The following is a 17,597-nucleotide window of genomic DNA, read 5'->3' as shown; positions in this document are numbered from 1 at the left end:
AGGATATCCAAGTTTTTAACAGATCTTAAAGTTATCTTTATGTAGGTTAGGGATTTGCAAGGAGAAAGTAGTCTGATTATACTTTTTATATGTATTCAAATCTGCTGTGATAATTCTTTATCATCATAATAACCACCATCATTTATCTTCTAGACACTAAACTAAGGACTTTACATATATTTTCTCAGTTAATCTTCACACACACACATAGACACAAAACTATGAAACAGTAATAGTATTTCTATTTTAGAGAAAAAGAATGGGGATTTAAGTAAACTTAATGACTTTTCTAGCATCTCATAATAACTAATCAGTGAAACCAGGATTCACAGCCAAGCCTCCACCCTTATCACTGACCATAAAGCCAGTGTGGGCTGAGCAATCACTATGTGTATGTGTGTATGTGTGTGTGTGTGCACGCGCGCACATGTGCACACTGCAATACCCTTATCAAGTGGTATGGACACTTTAACAACCTATACTAACCAGGGACATATGCCTTACAAAAACACCAAAAACCTGTCAAATCCCATTTTTAAATTCTTCACATGTCAAAAGGGATGAAAATTAGTACCAGTGTCTTTATTTACAATTATTTAATGGGGAGACTCAGCATATTGAAAAAGAAATGTGGAATGGGTTTTAAAATCAAATATTCCCTCCCTACTAAGTATAGGCTCAGTAGTAAAGAATCCGTCTGCCAGTGCAGGAGACGAAGGTTTGATCCCTGGGTCAGAAAGATCCCCTGAAGGAAGAAATGGCAACCCATTCCAGTATTCTAGACTGAGAAATCTCACGGACAGAGGAGTCTAGTGGGCTACAGGCCATGGGGTTGCAAAGAGTCAGACACAACTGAGTGCACACACACTAAGTATGGAAACCAGGATAAACCTCTGACTGCATTATGATTAAATGCCTATGGTTTTCATTTATTCAAATTCACACTCAAGTCATTATTTCTGATAAAGTAATCCTGCCAGTGATGTTAGCTGCCAAGCGGTAAACTAGATTTCAAGTTCACCTGCTGAACCCACAAATGCTATATTTATGCATTTGTTAACCCAAGATTTTAATGGAAAAAATGAACATATTAATAAAATGTTTTATTTAGAACACACGAGTCAAATTTATGCCATTAAGGAAGGGTTGCTTTCTCAAAATGGGGCCAGGGTGGGGGAAAGGCAAGCACTACCCAAAGCAGATTATATGCAGACAGGAGGAAATTAAAAATGAAAAGGAGCAACAGAAATCCATATTTCAGAGGTAAGGGTTTGGGGAAATATCTCCTAAATGAAACTTTAAAGAATATAGAAGTTTTAAATGAAAGTTGAGGCTGGAATGCAACTCACCAATGTAAAATAATCCTTTGAATCTTTTCTCTTCTAACCAGAGTAAAGACCTAACAAAAGTAGCAAGAAAATTTCTCAGTTTCGGCCCTCATTTTCTCCTCTTTTTCTTAAAACCAATACATGGTAATTTGACATGGTTAAATTTCCTGAAAGAAGCTAATAAAGCATACAAGTTCTTTACACACATGCAAATTTATATAGATAGATATAGATATATAGAGATATTGATATATATGTATTTCAGCAAAATATATCCCAGTTGCACACTGCAGGCTTGTATTCCCTGGAATCTGCCCCCTCAAGGAAAGCAAACTGGATACTAAATTGAAGCTGGTCTTAAGATCTTGAGGTCCATAGATTTTCCAACCTAATCATTTCTCTCCTGTACTAATACTGCAACAAAACAGACGGTAATAGTGCAGATGCATGTATGTAGTTTTTTCGGCCTGAGATCTGGGTTCCTTATTCCTTATTATTAAGATCACTTTAGAAATTTCAGAAGAAATAAGGAAGATGAGTTTACTGTTCTTAGAAAATTACGATTCCATAGGAAAAAAAATAGAGATTAGAAATCCCCCAGCTGGGGAGTCAAGGTCTTAGTTAGGCATGGACAGCTTTCTAAATCCCATAAAAATCTCAACATCTGACCCATTTCATTTTTACAAGGGAAGGGGCGATTGCTCTGGAAAATATGCGTAAAAATCCGCAGCATTCAGAGGCATTAAACAGTTTTATTTCACATTTGTTTCCTGTGTATCCTGCTTGATAGACACACTGCAGCACCTGCTGCTGTAAGTCTGCTCTCCGTCAGCTTCCAGCCTTCTCAGTAGAAAGCAATGGTCTACGCAGCTTTTCCCACAGCTGAGGTCATGCTGCCCTCTTCTGGTCGCTGCTCAGAATGTCCTGAAATGACCCTCAAAAGGAATGCAAAGTGGAGAACTAGAGATTGCTGTCTCGTTTATAAAGTGTTTTTCAGCCAGTAAATTAAAACCAATTTTATTCAAGATGGCAACGCTACAATAATTTTAAATTTGGTATGTTTTAGATAGAAGCTATTCCTGAGAAGTTTTGAAGTCTTTATCTAAACATTAAATTGATAGCTCTGATGTTTTTGAATATGGTTTTCATATTACCTAAATTTTAATTATCTATTTTGTACAATGTAAACATAAATAAAACATTTTAAAATATTAAAAATAACAATCATGTATGGTAAACTGTAATATTGGCTAAGGCATTCTATTTCTCTCCAGTGAATCCAAATTTAGAAACACTCAAAGGGAAGCAAGGAAGTGGAAGACAAAAGCTAACAACAACAGAAATTACACTGTAATTTTACCAAAGCACAAATACAAGAAAATAAAGAAAATAAAGGCACTTTTCAAAAGGTTCTTTTTGTCTCTAACTTTCAGAATCTGAAAACATATCCACTAGAATTCCATATCTCAAAAAAATAGTTTTTCTTCTGCTCTTGTTATCACTACAAATCAATAACTGGCATATTAATGCAATTGTCTCTCCAGATTTTTGTGGACAGGAACTGCATGTTAGTCTAGCATGAGAATCCATGTCTTAGGCTCATTCATCTTAAAGAGATCTTTAAAAAGCAGGTTCTTCTCGGCAAACATTAGCAACATTCTGTCAACTCTATGGAATGGATACCTAATCCTGAATTATTTTTTTAAAAGTCCAATTCCCCTAACAACCAATTATAGATAGCAATATTCCTTTATTTATAACTGCTTCCAGAAATTACATTAATTTTTTACTTTATTTGATGGCAAGGCAAAGAACTAGCTGTAATCTTTTGTAAAATACTCTCTCATAATTTCACCTTCAGGCAGGTTTTCTTCACATCACTCATTCTTGGACAAATGGCTCCCCTCATCTTTCCTTCTCTTTAAAGGCACGTCATTGAATCTGCTAGTTGACCTGTGTTTTAAGGGCCCAACAAGGATTCTGTTGTTAAGTCCCTAATTCAGGAGACTCCACTGTCCTACATCACTGCTGGTGGCCTAAATTAAAGGGAACAAGTGCAGATCAGGAAAACACTGCACAACCTCAAAATACATAGTGCAAATGATGACCTGAGGGAGATGATGCTTATACATATTGGCTTTGTAAAAGACATTCTTCCACATCTGTACACGGCTCCATGGAAGCTAACAAATTGCCCTTGTTAGCTTATTTTTCAGGCCCTAAAAAGGGTTTCTGGACTCATAGTATATTTATGGTCCTCATCTCTGATATTCTTCATCAATACACCCGTATCAATTTACAAAGTATATTCCTTCCACATATATTAAACAGAGAATACTTTAATCTTCAACAAAATGACAGTTCCTATCATCAGTTTAGCCACATGTCCAAAGGCTTCTTGGAGAATATCCTGGGATATGGGGCTCTGTCCTCTCAGATGGAAAACGAGGGAATCAAATGAGATCATTTTTCAGGTCTTTCCAACTGAAAAAATTCAGGTTCTAACTGCAAGTAGAGTCTGCAATGGGAGACTTCAGGCCTAAATTCCCAGCTCAGTCCTCTCTGGTCAAGACAGAGCATCTTCTCCAGAAATACAAGAAGAAAGTAGCCAGGCCACATTTTGGTCAGCATACACAGTTACTTCTAGAAAATAATATAGCCAGTAATGATACTACCAACTCTAGAGAATAATTTATCACAGTCACCATTAATGATTATCTTAGATGATCATATTAAAGAATATCACTTGTACCATTAAGTAGAAGACTTTGTCTAAATCCCTAAATTTTGTATCATTTAGAAATAAGCTGAGAGGTAATCATGATAGATATTATAGAAATATAATGGGTTTTTTTACACTAAATGATTCATCTTAAATAGAATCCAGAACCCAGAATTATGTAAGAACCTCTTCCTGGTAGACCCTCTTCAAAGGACTAAAATCAAACATCAAACAGTTTGGGAACTGCCTAGGACAGCAAAATGTCAAGATAAAAGAAATGTCTGTATTTCTTTTCACAGTAGTTTAACATTCATTATCAAAGTACCAAAGCAGAAATCAAGGAATCATAGAATTATAGGAGTAAAGGAACAGTTTACACGCTGTTCCACTCAATGCCACATCAGTTCAGTTCAGTTCAGTTGCTCAGTCGTGTCCGACTCTTTGTGACCCCATGAATCGCAGCACGCCAGGCCTCCCTGTCCATCACCATCTCCTGGAGTTCACTCAAACTCATGTCCATCGAGCTGGTGATGCCATCAAGCCATCTCATCCTCTGTCGTCCCCTTCTCCTCCTGCCCCCAATCCTGCCCAGCATCAGAGTCTTCTCCAATGAGTCAACTCTTCGCATGAGGTGGCCAAAGTACTGGAGTTTCAGCTTTAGCATCATTCCTTCCAATGAACACCCAGGACTGATCTCCTTTAGAATGGACTGGTTGGATCTCCTTGCAATCCAAGGGACTCTCAAGAGTCTTGTCCAACACCACAGTTCAAAAGCATCAATTCTTTGGCCCTCAGCTTTCTTCACAGTCCAACTCTCACATCCATACATGACCACTGGATTAACCATAGCCTTGACTAGACGGACCTTTGTTGACAAAGTAATGTCTCTGCTTTTGAATGTGCTATCTAGGTTCGTCATAACTTTTCTGCCAAGGAGTAAGCGTCTTTTAATTTCATGGCAGCAGTCACTATCTGCAGTGATTTTGGAGCCCCCAAAAATAAAGTCTGACACTGTTTCCACTGTTTCCCCATCTATTTCCCATGAAGTGATGGGACCAGATGCCAGGGGTTTTGTTTTTGTTACATGTTCTTTATATGTTGGGGAAATTTTTCTTTGGTTATTTTCCAGTTTAGATAAAGCAATTAATAAGACTTTGCATCTCTTATCCAAACTGGTTGGTAACTGCCAAATGTGAATGCCTTACTAGGAAAGCAGAGTTGAACTGTATAGGTAGAGCAAAATATTTTACTTTGCTGCTGAGAAAAAATTTCAACACATAAGTACAAGTCTGGGGACTGGCAATGATTAAAGCATACAGATACCATTGCAGTTGAGACCCACCAGGGAAAATAACTACTGGGGCAGTACCCAATGCAATAGAAGTGTGACTGGTCAGCTAATATGCAACTAAATTATATTTATTTTCAACTAATGATTTCTAATGTTAAGTGAATGCTGACCTTCTAAAATCAAAGGTGAATGGTGACATTCTTTTTAACTGAAGAAAATAATATGTAGATAAATAAATCTTTTTAACTATTTCATAATAACCTGAATATGCATCATTTCCCTCTCTCCCTCTCTTCCTCCTCTCCCCACATCTCCCTCCTTCCATCTCTCTTCCTGTCTCCTTCTCCACCTGCCCATCACTCCTCTCCAGTCTTGCCTTTCTCTGCCTTCTCTCCTGCATCCCTCAGAAATACAGCTTGCTTTAAAAATGTTACCTTCACTTGCCACAAATAATCTGTAATCTTACTTGAAAATGGAGAGTCCTGAGATTCATCCAACAGCTTCATTAAAGACATTGTTGTTGTCCACTGTTCTACTAGCCTGATAGGAGAAAGGTCCTCAGAAGTTTTACCAAAACACAGAAATTTCTTGGAAGAGAAGCTCATTTCTTAACCTGTCTTATTTTTACTACCACCCAAAAAGATAGTTTCAAACTGTAGCTGAATGTTAGCTAAACCTCCATCTGCCCTGCAGTCTATTAGCTAGAATCCACGGGGCAGCAATACAACCTGGGACCATTTGAATGAGCCTCACTTTACACAGCAACACTAGGCAGGCAATAATAAAGGTAATAACGAGTTTTATGCCTTGACCAGTTATTTAAAAATCTTAAAAAATCTCACAGTTTCCTCTCCACATAGGGCTTGGAACTTTGCTTCTGCATGTTAACATCATCCGCATTATCATTTTCGTATTTTCCTGAAAATAAAATTCTAGACTCTTTACATGACAGAAATCTGGAATCAAATTTTGAACTGGATTATTTTATTTCAAAATGCAGCTTGTGGATGGAGATAGAAAAGGTTTTATTTCTTCTTTAAAATTATACATGTATATTCCCTACTAAAATAATGGCATAACTGTTATCACTTTATGATCCACGTGTGGGTAGGTACCTCCCAGCAAGACACAACACACATGCATTTAGCCACACATCTGCTGACCCCTGGAACTCACTAAAGTATATCCAAGCATCAAATCTAAAAGAGAAGACAGGATTTTTAATTTGCAGCATTTTGTATGTTAATACTTTATTTTCCCCTTACGGATCTCATATTTATTTTTTTATGTGCATTTTGCTCCTTTTAACCTGGTGTCAGCCCTGCAAAATGTCACAAGCCTTTGACCCCATATTTCTCTAACAAGCCAACCAGGTTCAAATGGGATTTTTATATCTGTTTGTAAATTTTAGTTGGGGGCAGTTGAGAGAAGGAAAAATAAAGACAAATACTACATTTGTGTAAGGTTTAATTCACAACAGTTGTACAATACTGTGCTGTTGGCATGTGTCTCAATAAATAGGCTTCAAAAAGAAATTACTGCAGTGTAAAAATAGTTTCCCTGAACTCATGTGCTTTTTACTGTTCCCAGGTCTCATAATAGCTTTTAAAATTATTTTTTCAGACTCTTAGAGCCATGTACCCCATATTGTGATAGGATATGTTTCTCTGCCCTGCTCCCTAGAGGAGAGTTGGAGACAGGGGAAGTTCAGACAATTTGGCACCATCCTAGTCTAGAAGAGGCCCAACTTGGAGTCATCCTGTTGCCAGGAAAAAAAAAAATATGTAAGAAATTAAAGTGTCAAAAATGGTTGAGGAATTTAAGCCTATGAAGAGAACTCTCAAATTAACTAAACATAAACTGGCAGTTCATATCTACTCATCTGATAGAAAATATTTGAATGCCTACCACACCAAGCACTATTCTAGGCACCAGAGATACAGCTGAGAACAAAGTCAGTGCTTCCATGGAGCTATACCATGGATTATAATCCAGAGTACAGCTGTGGCTTTGCTGCTTTTGAAATTATGCCCATTTTCCAGAAGAGGCCTGCTCTGAAACCTTTTGGCTTTCAGGTGGCATCAGATAAATTCTTGGTATAGCGGCAGAGAAAGAGGCTTAATAAGAATATACAATCGACTATCACAGAGCAAAACCTCTTCCTCTAGGAACATGTAGAGTTTCAATTTCTTAGTTGTAGTTAGTCACCACTATTGACTTCCCCAGCTAGGGAGTGTGGATTCTGCAATATCACGACAAAAAGTAAGCGCAACCAGAAATAGTACACTAAAGCCCAACAATTTTCCAGGGGTGGGAGAAGAATCTTTTTCTCCTGGGAGCTTGCAGTATAGTCTATGCTTATCTTCACACGGATAGGTAGCTCTGACACTAGCTTCTTACCGCCCTCTGCTGGCCAGGTCTGAATTCAGTCTTTTAAACCTGTCCTGATGCATCCAAGTGCTACGTGTTCACAAAACATAAAAAATTGTTAAACCTTTATATTAATGCTACTTAAAATTAACCCTAAGAATATCTTGTACCATTCTTTCATTTCTTCCAGAATTTTTTACTAAAAATGCAATGCACATTAAAGCAAAAAAAAAAGGCAAAAGAAGCAAAACATCCACCTTTCCAGAAACAACCATTAAAACCTTGATGTGTAACTCTTTCGGAGAAGGCAATGGCAACCCACTCCAGTACTCTTGCCGGGAAGGTCCTATGGATGGAGGAGCCCGGTAGGCTGCAGTCCACAGGATCGCTAGGAGTCAGACACGACTTCATTTTCACTTTCATGCATTGGAGAAGGAAATGGCAACCCACTCCAGTACTCTTGCTTGGAGAATCCCAGGAATGGGAGAGCTGGGTGGGCTGCCGTCTATGGGGTCACACAGAGTCGGACACGACTGAAGCGACTTAGCAGCAGCAGCAGTATAACTCTTTCTTCTGCAGGGATGTGCCCTTATATTCCTTTAATTTTTACAAAATGTGGTCTTACTGTACATTTTCTGAATATTGCTTAAAAATAAGCAATATTTTTAAGCAAATGCCCTTCCACTCTGTCCTTATAGCACCATAAAATCCCACTAAGATGTACCCTTCATCATCAGAAAATGCAAGGTTAACAGAATCTTCCAGGTTGGCGGAGCCATGGAATAACCACCAGTCTTTATCTTGTTTCACAACCCAGTTTAGTTCCTTAACAGTAAATTTGAGGCTCAGCTTCTACCTACAAAAACACTTCGGTTTCTTCTCCTGTTCATTCCCTTCCCAAAGCCAATGTGCCACTGAAAACAAATTAGGAATGTATGTGGTGATGGTAGTCACTGAACATAAGTCAACACTCTTAAGGAAGGTATGCTTCATACAAACTAGGAGAGAGTTTAAAAAACTGTCCATTTTAGTGCAGGTCTTAAAAACTCAGGGTAACCCACCTCCCTCATTTCTAAGTCTTTTCAGACAAAACCCAGGTTGCAATGCAATTCTAATCAGCTGACTGTGACTCGGCCTTGTAGGTTTTGGATAAAAAGCTAAAGTATCTCACACGTGATAAAGCATTAATTTAGGTGTGCTTATGCCATCTGAAGTGTAATCTGTGCTTTTTAAAAAGGGTTGAAGTTTTTGCAGAGAGCAACATCCCCACCAGTCCTTCTGAACACTGATGTATTATTTATGTAGCCCAAACTGATCACCCTCCGGGAAATTCATCTTCTACTTTGATCCCCAACTACTCCTCTACCCCCAGCATCTGAGCACCTGCAATGATTCAGACTTCCAACAGGTTCTCGCTGGGAGGTTGGGAAGGTGTGATGGCCTTTTGGGTACCTCTACCGCCCAGTCATGACAACTTCATTGCTCTTAGATATTACTGCTTCAAATTCTGCATTGCGGATTGAGCATCATGAGGACTCCAGCTCGGACAATGCCCTATCCCTCTGTGCCATCATCCTGCCCCATCCTCAGCCTGGAATGAAGGCCAAGATATTATTTCCCCTCCTTGGTTAAATACGTTCTCTTCCCACTATCGATCAAGTGCAGGGTGCATTCAAATCTTGTGCCTAACATTTTCCTTGAGCCCAGCTCTTTGTACCCTCATCTATAGACATTAAAAAAGCAAATGCAAGCACCATATTAAGGGTTAGGTTAGTCTTCAGTAATACTAACAGATATTTCCATGTTTCCAGGCTTTGTAACACCTCTGCCTATATAGTGGTGAAATGTTGTTTCTGAAATGAAAAGACGGCCAGGATTCTTGGCCTCTGGAGGAGAATTCAGTCTGGGGCCAGAGATGAGCTTGATCGCTCAGAGCTTTGTGTAATAAAGTTTTGTTAAAGTATAAAGGAGATAAAGCTTCTGACATAGGCATCAGAAGGGGGCAGAAAGAGTACCCCCCTGCTAGTCTTTAGCTGGATGTTATATAGTCAGTAGCAGTCTGTTAATGAAAGAAAGGAATGTCTTAAAACTCAGAATGGCAGCAGGCCCTTCACCCATAAGATGCATTTTGGGATAACCTTGGCACCAAATGGTTCACCCTGGGCCATAAAATGATTAACTTGAATCTTGTAGGACAGATTACCATTCAAACAGTTTTGTTTACGTAGATTAGGGGAACAATATCTGAGTATAACATACTGGTTTGTCAAGTAAGTTCTGAGCCATGAGGTGGAACTGACTTTGAAGACAGAGTTTGGGGTAAATGCATAGCACATTAGCGTAGTGTGCATAAGACAAACACATTAGCTTAAGACAAACATTTCTATAAGAAAAATGCATTGGTTATCTCAAGGTTTGAGAATAGTTAACTTCAGGTGAAACCAGGTGTCACTATGGCAACACAGTATTTTAAGAGAAACCTTTTAAATTTGTATAGAGAAAAAAATATCGCGTTTCTTCTTGCCACTTAAGAGAGATAAAAATATCTGACACTTGCAGGCTATTTCCTCCTTTTGGAGACCCCTGGCCTTCCTGTTATCCTCTCAGTGGTTTCATTGCCTCAAGAGGTCTCAGCCTGATACAGCGTTTTTACAGTTTTTCTATGGATGTCCTGGTTGTTCTTTGTTAAGAATTTGAAGTGGCTTATCAAAAATACACATACTAGAAATTTTAATAAAATCAGGACCAGGCAAAAAATTAGGAACAGGAAACTGCCATGGAGGTTTTCTTGCAGCTCAAGTGAACTGGAAGTCTCTCTCTCCCTGGGAGAAAAAAACAGTATTGTGTAATGGACTGGCCAGAATTCCTTTGGTAATGCCAATTATTTTCCCCACTAGACACCTGCTTCTGCCCTGATATTTTGGATGAGCTCCCTCATATAAACCTGGGCTTCCCTGGTGGTTCAGATGGCAAGTGTCTGTCTGCAATGCAGGAGACCCAGGTTTGATCCCTAGGTAGGGAAGATCCCCTGGAGAAGGAAATGGCAGCCCACTCCAGTACTCTTGCCTGGAAAATTCCACGGACAGAGGAGCCTGGCGGGCTACAGTCCATGGGGTTGCAGAGTCAGACACAACTGAGCAACTTCACTTTCATATAAACTACAGACAAGTCACAACCAGAAATCACGACTATAATTCTTAGAGCTGAGTTTTGAAGGATGCGCCTCAGGAGAGGTAAAACAGGTTATGAAGAATGTCACTCCACTGCAACTGAGCAGTGCAGACTCAATGCGGGGGCCATTGAAACCTGGCGGCTGTGAAACAAGGTGGAAGCAGGAGCAGACACTCAAAGGATCTAGCTTGGGGAACACAAGCTAGCTAATTAGTGCTGAGCCTAGTAAAGCCACTCATTCTAGATCAATGCTCTTCCTCTGGCTCTGAAAGCCGCTTAGTGTCCAACTCTGCAATTCCATAGACTAGCCTGCCTTGCTCAGACTATGGAATTCTCCAGGCCAGAATACTGGAGTGGGTAGCCGTTCCCTTCTCCAGGGAATCTTCCCAGTACAGGGATTGAACCCACGTCTCCCACAATGCAGGTGGATTCTTTACAGCTAAGTCACCAGGGAAGCCCCTTACTCTTACACAAGAAAGGGAAAAAAATCAGTTGTTCAGCCACTGAGTCCTGTCCAACTCTGGGACCACATTTAATGCAGCTCGCCAGGCTTCTCTGTCCATCATCTCTTGGTGTTTGCTCAAACTCATCGAGGGCTCTGTGCCATCATCCTGCCCCATGATAGACAAGTCCATGGAATTGCAGTCAGACACAACTGAATGACTGAACTGAGACTAACAAAGGCCAAACAAAGCCTTCCTAGCACTAATTTCATGAAGGGCGAGTCAATATGAAAATGCACATTGCAGTAATCCTATTTTTCCTAGCCTGAATTACACTATTTCCCATAAAAGATCACATAGTTTTCCCACTGCATACAGACTCAAACGGCAACAAATACAGTACAATCTATTAAGACATATAAAGAAACTGCAATTAAAACCAATTCCTTTTCCCATGTGCCCTGTCACTGCAAATTTAGACTGGTTGAGAAACTCAAAAGTACCCCACTTGGTTATCTATAAGGGAATTTCATATTCCTACAATCTCAACTTGACTCAGGCTTGCAGTACACAGATCACCATTGCCTTTCCCTGAGAATTTGGGGGACTTGAATACATGAAAGCACGTTTCTGTGGCTGATATTTAAATAAACCCTGACCTGCCCTAATAGGCATGTACAAAAGCGCACCTGTACTTCATGTACCTTCTGGTGCCCCACGGCCTAAATCCAATCCAGCACCTTTTCTATTTTGCTGATTTGTCCAGTTCACTTTTCAAGGCTATAGGTTGGCTTGTCAGTCATAAATATCCACCCAATAAAACGCTGACCATCACCAAGCCTATCTTCACTTGGGCTCTTCTACTTGCCACCCGAAATTACTTCCTGGAAGAAACCAGGACAAACAGCATGCATCCAGTTATTTTGCAATGAATCTTTTGTCCTTCATTAACACACTTTAATTTTACTGCCCCAAATAAAAAGCCAGAGATGGAAAACAAGAACTCAATTTTTTATTTCATCATTTCTTGCATTTGAAGTACTCCTCGATGACATCCTTGGCCTGAGATTCTTTGCCATAGTCCTAAAAAACAAATGTGATTTTACTAAAATTTACAAACTCCCAAGTTGTTAGCACTAGTTAGTGAAGCTTTACAAAAAAAAAAAAATAGCACATCTTATAAAGTATTTCCCACCATTAAAATGTCTTGTAGCCATTTTCAGGGACCTTAATGACTTCAATGTCTTTAAGGCTCGTAACATGGCTTTCCTATTGCCAGCATTTTTTAAATTTCTGCAGAAACACGTTCAGGTAAGCAGATTTTTTGGCTGGCTTAATTATGGCTTATTTCCTTTTTCTGTAAGACTTTCTACATCTGTTGAGAATTACACCTTTGCTTTTAAGTGATTTTTGACTTATTACAGGGTTAACTCATTATTGACCAGGAGATTTTTGCTGAAACTAACACCTGTGGCCCAGCCAAAAATTGTTTCTTTTACACTTTGAGAACTATTACATTCAATATTTATAATGGATACAACTGTATTATCCAGTACCATGAGTTTCATTTTCACTTTCTACATCAAAATCAATCACTAAGATGTTTTTGCTTGTTTTGAATCTGCCTGTGATGTGGGAGACCCGGGTTTGATCCCTGAGTCAGGATAACCCCTGAAGGGCATGGCTAGCCACTCCAGTATTCTTGCCTGGAGAATTCCATGGACAGAGGCTCTTGGTTGGCTACAGTCCATGGGGTCCAAAGAGTCAGATACAACTGCATGACTAACACTGGAAAACAATCATCTGACACACTAAGGTCAGTTGGACAGAAAGGATTTACCTAAAACTCATTCAAAAAGCCAAACAAAATTCCACGTTGCATCATTTCTGACAATTTTACCGTAACGTTTGTGTTTGTAATATACACAAAAACCTAACCACAAAATGTAACAGTCATACTTTGTATAATGAACCCTCGATCACTTTTAAGCTCTAAAAGTTTTGCATGGTAATGTAACTAGTATCATTTCTCCGAACAGACATTGATATATATCTCGTGTTAAGCATGGTTACCCAATACAACATTTATGCCAGACATAAATATCAACTTACCTTAACCACCACACAACTGCAACCAACCACTTTACGGGGTTTTCCCTCTCTGTCAATTTTACAGAGGCCTACCCATTCCCCTAGTTTCTTGTTGTCATCAACCTAGTAGGGGGAATAAGAACAAAAATAAATCACCACACTAGTAGGCACTAATACTACTGACAATACATTAGATGAAAGGTGGCTGTAGTCAGATAGGGTGACATGGCAGTTTCCTCACCACGGTTCAGTAGAGGGAGCCAGTTGTCATCATGTACAGCCCAAAGAAACCTATCAATACCCTGCGCAGGTTATTCTGTATCTACGTAAAACTAGCATTTAAATCTTCAGGAATAAAAATGCTTCCCTAACTAGCTTTAGCATAGCCAACAAATGCCAAGTTTGTGATGCTTTTCAGACCTGCAGAAAAGAGTTCTTTACAAACTTTCTCTGGTATGAGAAAAATCATTATGGATAGCCTTTATGTGGACACAGGTCTGTAACTGGCCTAATTCACAATAAGCTAATTTCTCTTTCACAAAAACAAAATCCAAAGAGTAACTTACCTTAATCAGGTTGATCTGATGCTCAGCACAAAGGGCCTCCACCAACTTGACATACATAGGCTCATCACAGTTGGATGCAAGCACACATAGATGGGCTTGGCGCCTGAAATGCAAAATCCAATAGCAGAAGCTAAAATTCGGGTCTAAATTCACCTGCAGTCTGTATAAGAGAATCATCTTTGCACTGGATACACTGGCAAAAACCTAACCAGGCATTGGAGAACACAACTTCAGTTTGACGTAGCTGCCAGAAAACATATTATTTCTTTACTTCCATCTATCTACAGAACCATCTAATCTTCAGTAACTGATAAAACTCTAAATTTCACATATAGCAATTGTTTAACTGTTACCTGTTACTGGGCCCAATCTAATATTGCACAGTATTTTCCTGCACAATAGTAAAGGAGATTCTACCAGCTTTCCAAGAAAGGCTGGTCCCATTGGCAAATTTACCCCAAATGAATAGATTTAAATTCATTCACCTTAGTGGACCTTAATTTTGGCTTTAAACCTTAATAGTTGTTTTGCCAAGATAACCAGCCCAAAAACCTCACTGATTAAATTTACAAGTATTTCTCACCCACACTGACCCTTACAGCTACTGCTTACTAACTTCATGCTAAATCCAAACGTTTCTGCCACAGTAATTTAGTGGTTTAAGTCTCCAAAGTTCAAAACGAAGGTTCCCATCTATTCCCGAACAGTGAAATTAACCCCCAAACCTACAGGTTTGTCAGACTATGAGATTTCACTCATAGAAGGAGTGAAGGGGTATCCGACAACTTAAGTCATCATTCAAACACTGTAGTTTTACTTCAAGAATCAAACGTTCATCCCCATTCAAAACCCACACACTCAGCGGGCCATTAGGGTTCTGAGCTGATACCTTTTCCTATGTTTCCTGTAGAACGGATGTCATTCAGAACTTTTGTGCTAACACCATGAACTTCACGCTTTCTTCCCTCGGCTGCAGTTTTGCTCCGGTTCCAACAACCCACAGTATTGAGACTGATACACGTACTTGTCTAAAGCTTTCGCAGCTTCGCGAATTCCACGTGCTAAGCCATCGTGGATGAGGGCGGTCTTCAGCACCTCTTGCAGAGCAGTATTAACATCCATTACACCTCCAGCAGCAATGCTAAAAAACAAAAATTTTAAGTTTTTTAGTGTGGTAAATTCTCGCCCACCATCTAACGCCTTGGACTCGGCAGTCATCAGCAAGGTAGGCCAGATGCGCTTACGGCTCCACAGCACATCTAGAAACCACCGTACCGGGTCCAGGCCCACGTTTTGCCCGCCCCACCACCCAGCCCTGGGCTCACCCTTCCTCGGCCATGGCGGTGGGTTACGGGTGGAGCCGAATCTTGAATGCACTGCAAAACAAACAGCAGTTAGTTAAAGAAATGATCCCGATTAGCCCCACATACTCAACGCCAACTCCAAATAAAATGCAGCCACGCTGCATAACCAACACCCTTACTTTGATCCACTCACCCCGAGCCTCCGCCTCCGCGCGGCTCCGCGGCGGCAGGGAAAGAGAACAAATGCGTCCGCATGACGGTATTTAAGGGTTTCCCAGGACCCCTGGTCGCATGCGCACTCCCTTCTATGGAAGAGCTGGCTCTGGCAATGCCGGGCCTGGAGACTTTCTGTTTCCGGATTGAGGCGGTCCTGAGACAAGACTCCTACTAACTTTCTAACTCTGCTCGGCCGGTCATTGGCTCACGAAACAGGCACTAATGCGGGCAGCTTCTTATCGTCATTTCCTGCTGGAGGCGCGGCCTGCGGAGGCCCAGAGAGCTTCTTATACGGAGCGCGAGAAGGGCCAGGCTCTGCTGTCCGTGCGATCTTGTAAAGCTGTTGGAGCCCTGGCAGCCCAGGCTGGGGCGGAAAAGTAATTTTAACCCTTCCTACGCCGTAATTGTAATTTCCTGTCGACCCCGCTAACTGGGCCTTCCTGAGCGGCACACTCTCTCGCTTCGTTTCTAAGTCACTCTGAATGTTCGTGAATTTGTCAATCTGTGGGTGATCGCGCGCGTGCTTGTGTGTCTGTGTGTTTTCCTGAAACCACAGCCAACACTTTTTCGCTACTTCTGAAGCACATCTCAAATTCCACTTTGCTGACCACTGTTAAGTGAAACCCCTGGCCAGCCTAGTGATTGGTTACGGTTTCCTAATGTAGTTGGTTCTAAAAGTTTTGGTTTGGGGGTTTTTGATTTTAGGGTTTTGTTTTGTTTTTAACACTAAATTGCCCCGTGGATTCGTAATCCCGCCCAAATCGGGATTCAGCAGGTGCATTTGAAACACAGTGTATCAAACATAGGGACAGGGTCTGGGAATACAGAGAAAACGTAGTCTTTGAGAAATCCGGCGTTAATTTCGCCTTCCAGGACTAGCGGAGTTAGTGGAATCTTCTCTTGAGAAGTCAGTTTTAACTTTGACTTTCTCGGAAGGCAATATTCTGAATTTTGCATTGACTGACCATTCCCCCACCAGCATTTCCAACGCTAATGAAACACATGGTAATGAAATACAGCCTGATGTCATTTCTTGTGTTCTAACTTCCTCTTCTGACAAGTAGCCAAGATAGCAATTAAGCGTTTGATAGGTGCTAGCACCTATGAATCCAGCGAACAACGAAGAGCAAACAGATAACGTTAAATTCTTGAGTACTGGGGAAAAAAAAAAAATGAGTAACATGTTCAGACTGTGAGGTAGAGTTAGCCAGAGTAGTGATATACTGGAATTTTAATCCATGTTGTTCAGTATTAACTTTCAAGCTTTTGTTGTATAAATGTTGAACCTACTTTTTTCCATCCATGCTGCTGCTGCTAAGTCACTAGCTCATCCTAAAAAGTTGTTCACTTATTCACTTAACTATTGAGCTTTTGGGCGGGGGGGGGGGGGGCAGAGTTTATAAATATGAGTATATTTATTCCTGCTGCTCTCATGTTTGTGGTGAGATTAAGATTTGAGCCAAAGCTGATAACACCTGAAGGCCTCAGGGGAGTTAATAGCTAGAGTCACTCTCATACTGGCAGGTTATAATGCTTAAATAATGTACACAAATATGTGTCTGAAATACCTATGAAAAATAAATTCTAAAGTTTGTGTGTTTTAGAAACGTTAATGATAATAGGTAATTTTGTTTAGATGTCAGTTTATGTACTAATTATTATATTTTCTCCCTGAAGTGTCATCAAAACTTCATGTGGTAGTGGTGGTGTTAGCCCTTTTAATAGAGAAAGAAACTTAGGCTTAAGGAGTTGCCCAAGCTACACAGCTAGTAAATGTGGAAACTGGTATTTAAGCCCAATTGACTTCAAAGCTGATGCTTCTAACCCTTCAGCCATTTGGATGATTGCCCAAATGTGAGAGGAAGATCAAGATTTCAAAGATAACTCTTGACATCGCACATTTGGCAATGATACCACTGGTTCTACCATCATGATGTAAAAAGTCACATAAACAGAGAAAGGGAATATTGCAGTGTCAGGCAGAAAAAGAGACAGCAGTAGAAGTCTGAGTTTCTGAATCCTCTAAGTGTAGATGTACTAGTTTGCTAGGGCTGCCATAACAAAGTATGGCAAACTGGTAGCTTAAATAACAAAG

The 17,597-nt window shown here is 40.1% G+C and overlaps 1 protein-coding gene and 3 non-coding genes across 5 annotated transcripts; all 4 read right to left on the bottom strand.

The window, feature by feature from the left end:
- Positions 1-12,315: 12,315 nt before the first annotated feature.
- On the bottom strand, positions 12,316-15,566 carry RPS12 (ribosomal protein S12). 2 transcript variants are annotated; one of them, XM_040239256.1, is made up of 6 exons: positions 15,480-15,566; positions 15,308-15,358; positions 15,007-15,123; positions 13,983-14,085; positions 13,438-13,539; positions 12,316-12,408 (listed from the first exon to the last, which is right to left on the bottom strand). In XM_040239256.1, the coding sequence occupies exons 2-6, from the start codon at positions 15,319-15,321 to the stop codon at positions 12,346-12,348; spliced, it is 399 nt and encodes a 132-aa protein (XP_040095190.1). In that variant the 5' UTR covers positions 15,322-15,358; positions 15,480-15,566; the 3' UTR covers positions 12,316-12,345. The 2 variants fall into 2 exon arrangements, 1 of the variants encoding a protein (XP_040095190.1); XR_005720908.1 differs by having other exon boundaries at positions 12,322-12,408; positions 14,872-15,123; positions 15,480-15,542.
- LOC120863158 lies at positions 12,531-12,660 on the bottom strand. Its single transcript, XR_005720955.1, has one exon. It is a non-coding gene; the product is annotated as a small nucleolar RNA SNORA33 (small nucleolar RNA).
- LOC120863159 lies at positions 13,621-13,697 on the bottom strand. Its single transcript, XR_005720956.1, has one exon. It is a non-coding gene; the product is annotated as a small nucleolar RNA SNORD100 (small nucleolar RNA).
- LOC120863152 lies at positions 14,714-14,786 on the bottom strand. The gene has a single exon (XR_005720949.1). It is a non-coding gene; the product is annotated as a small nucleolar RNA SNORD101 (small nucleolar RNA).
- Positions 15,567-17,597: the final 2,031 nt, after the last annotated feature.

Source organism: Oryx dammah, unplaced genomic scaffold, assembly GCF_014754425.2.
Source record: "Oryx dammah isolate SB20612 unplaced genomic scaffold, SCBI_Odam_1.1 HiC_scaffold_4, whole genome shotgun sequence".
Classification (NCBI taxonomy): Eukaryota; Metazoa; Chordata; class Mammalia; order Artiodactyla; family Bovidae; genus Oryx; species Oryx dammah.
Note: the sequence above shows the minus strand (reverse complement) of the source record. Positions and strands in the feature narration are given on the sequence as shown.

What these genes read in the sequence shown, in the direction of transcription:
- RPS12 (XM_040239256.1), bottom strand. An exon ending in GCTGCGAAAGCTTTAGACAA is followed by an intron (nt 14,086 to 15,006) that starts GTACGTGTATCA and finishes TTTGCATTTCAG; the next exon opens with GCGCCAAGCCCATCTATGTG. An exon ending in ATCAGATCAACCTGATTAAG is followed by an intron (nt 13,540 to 13,982) that starts GTAAGTTACTCT and finishes TCCCCCTACTAG; the next exon opens with GTTGATGACAACAAGAAACT.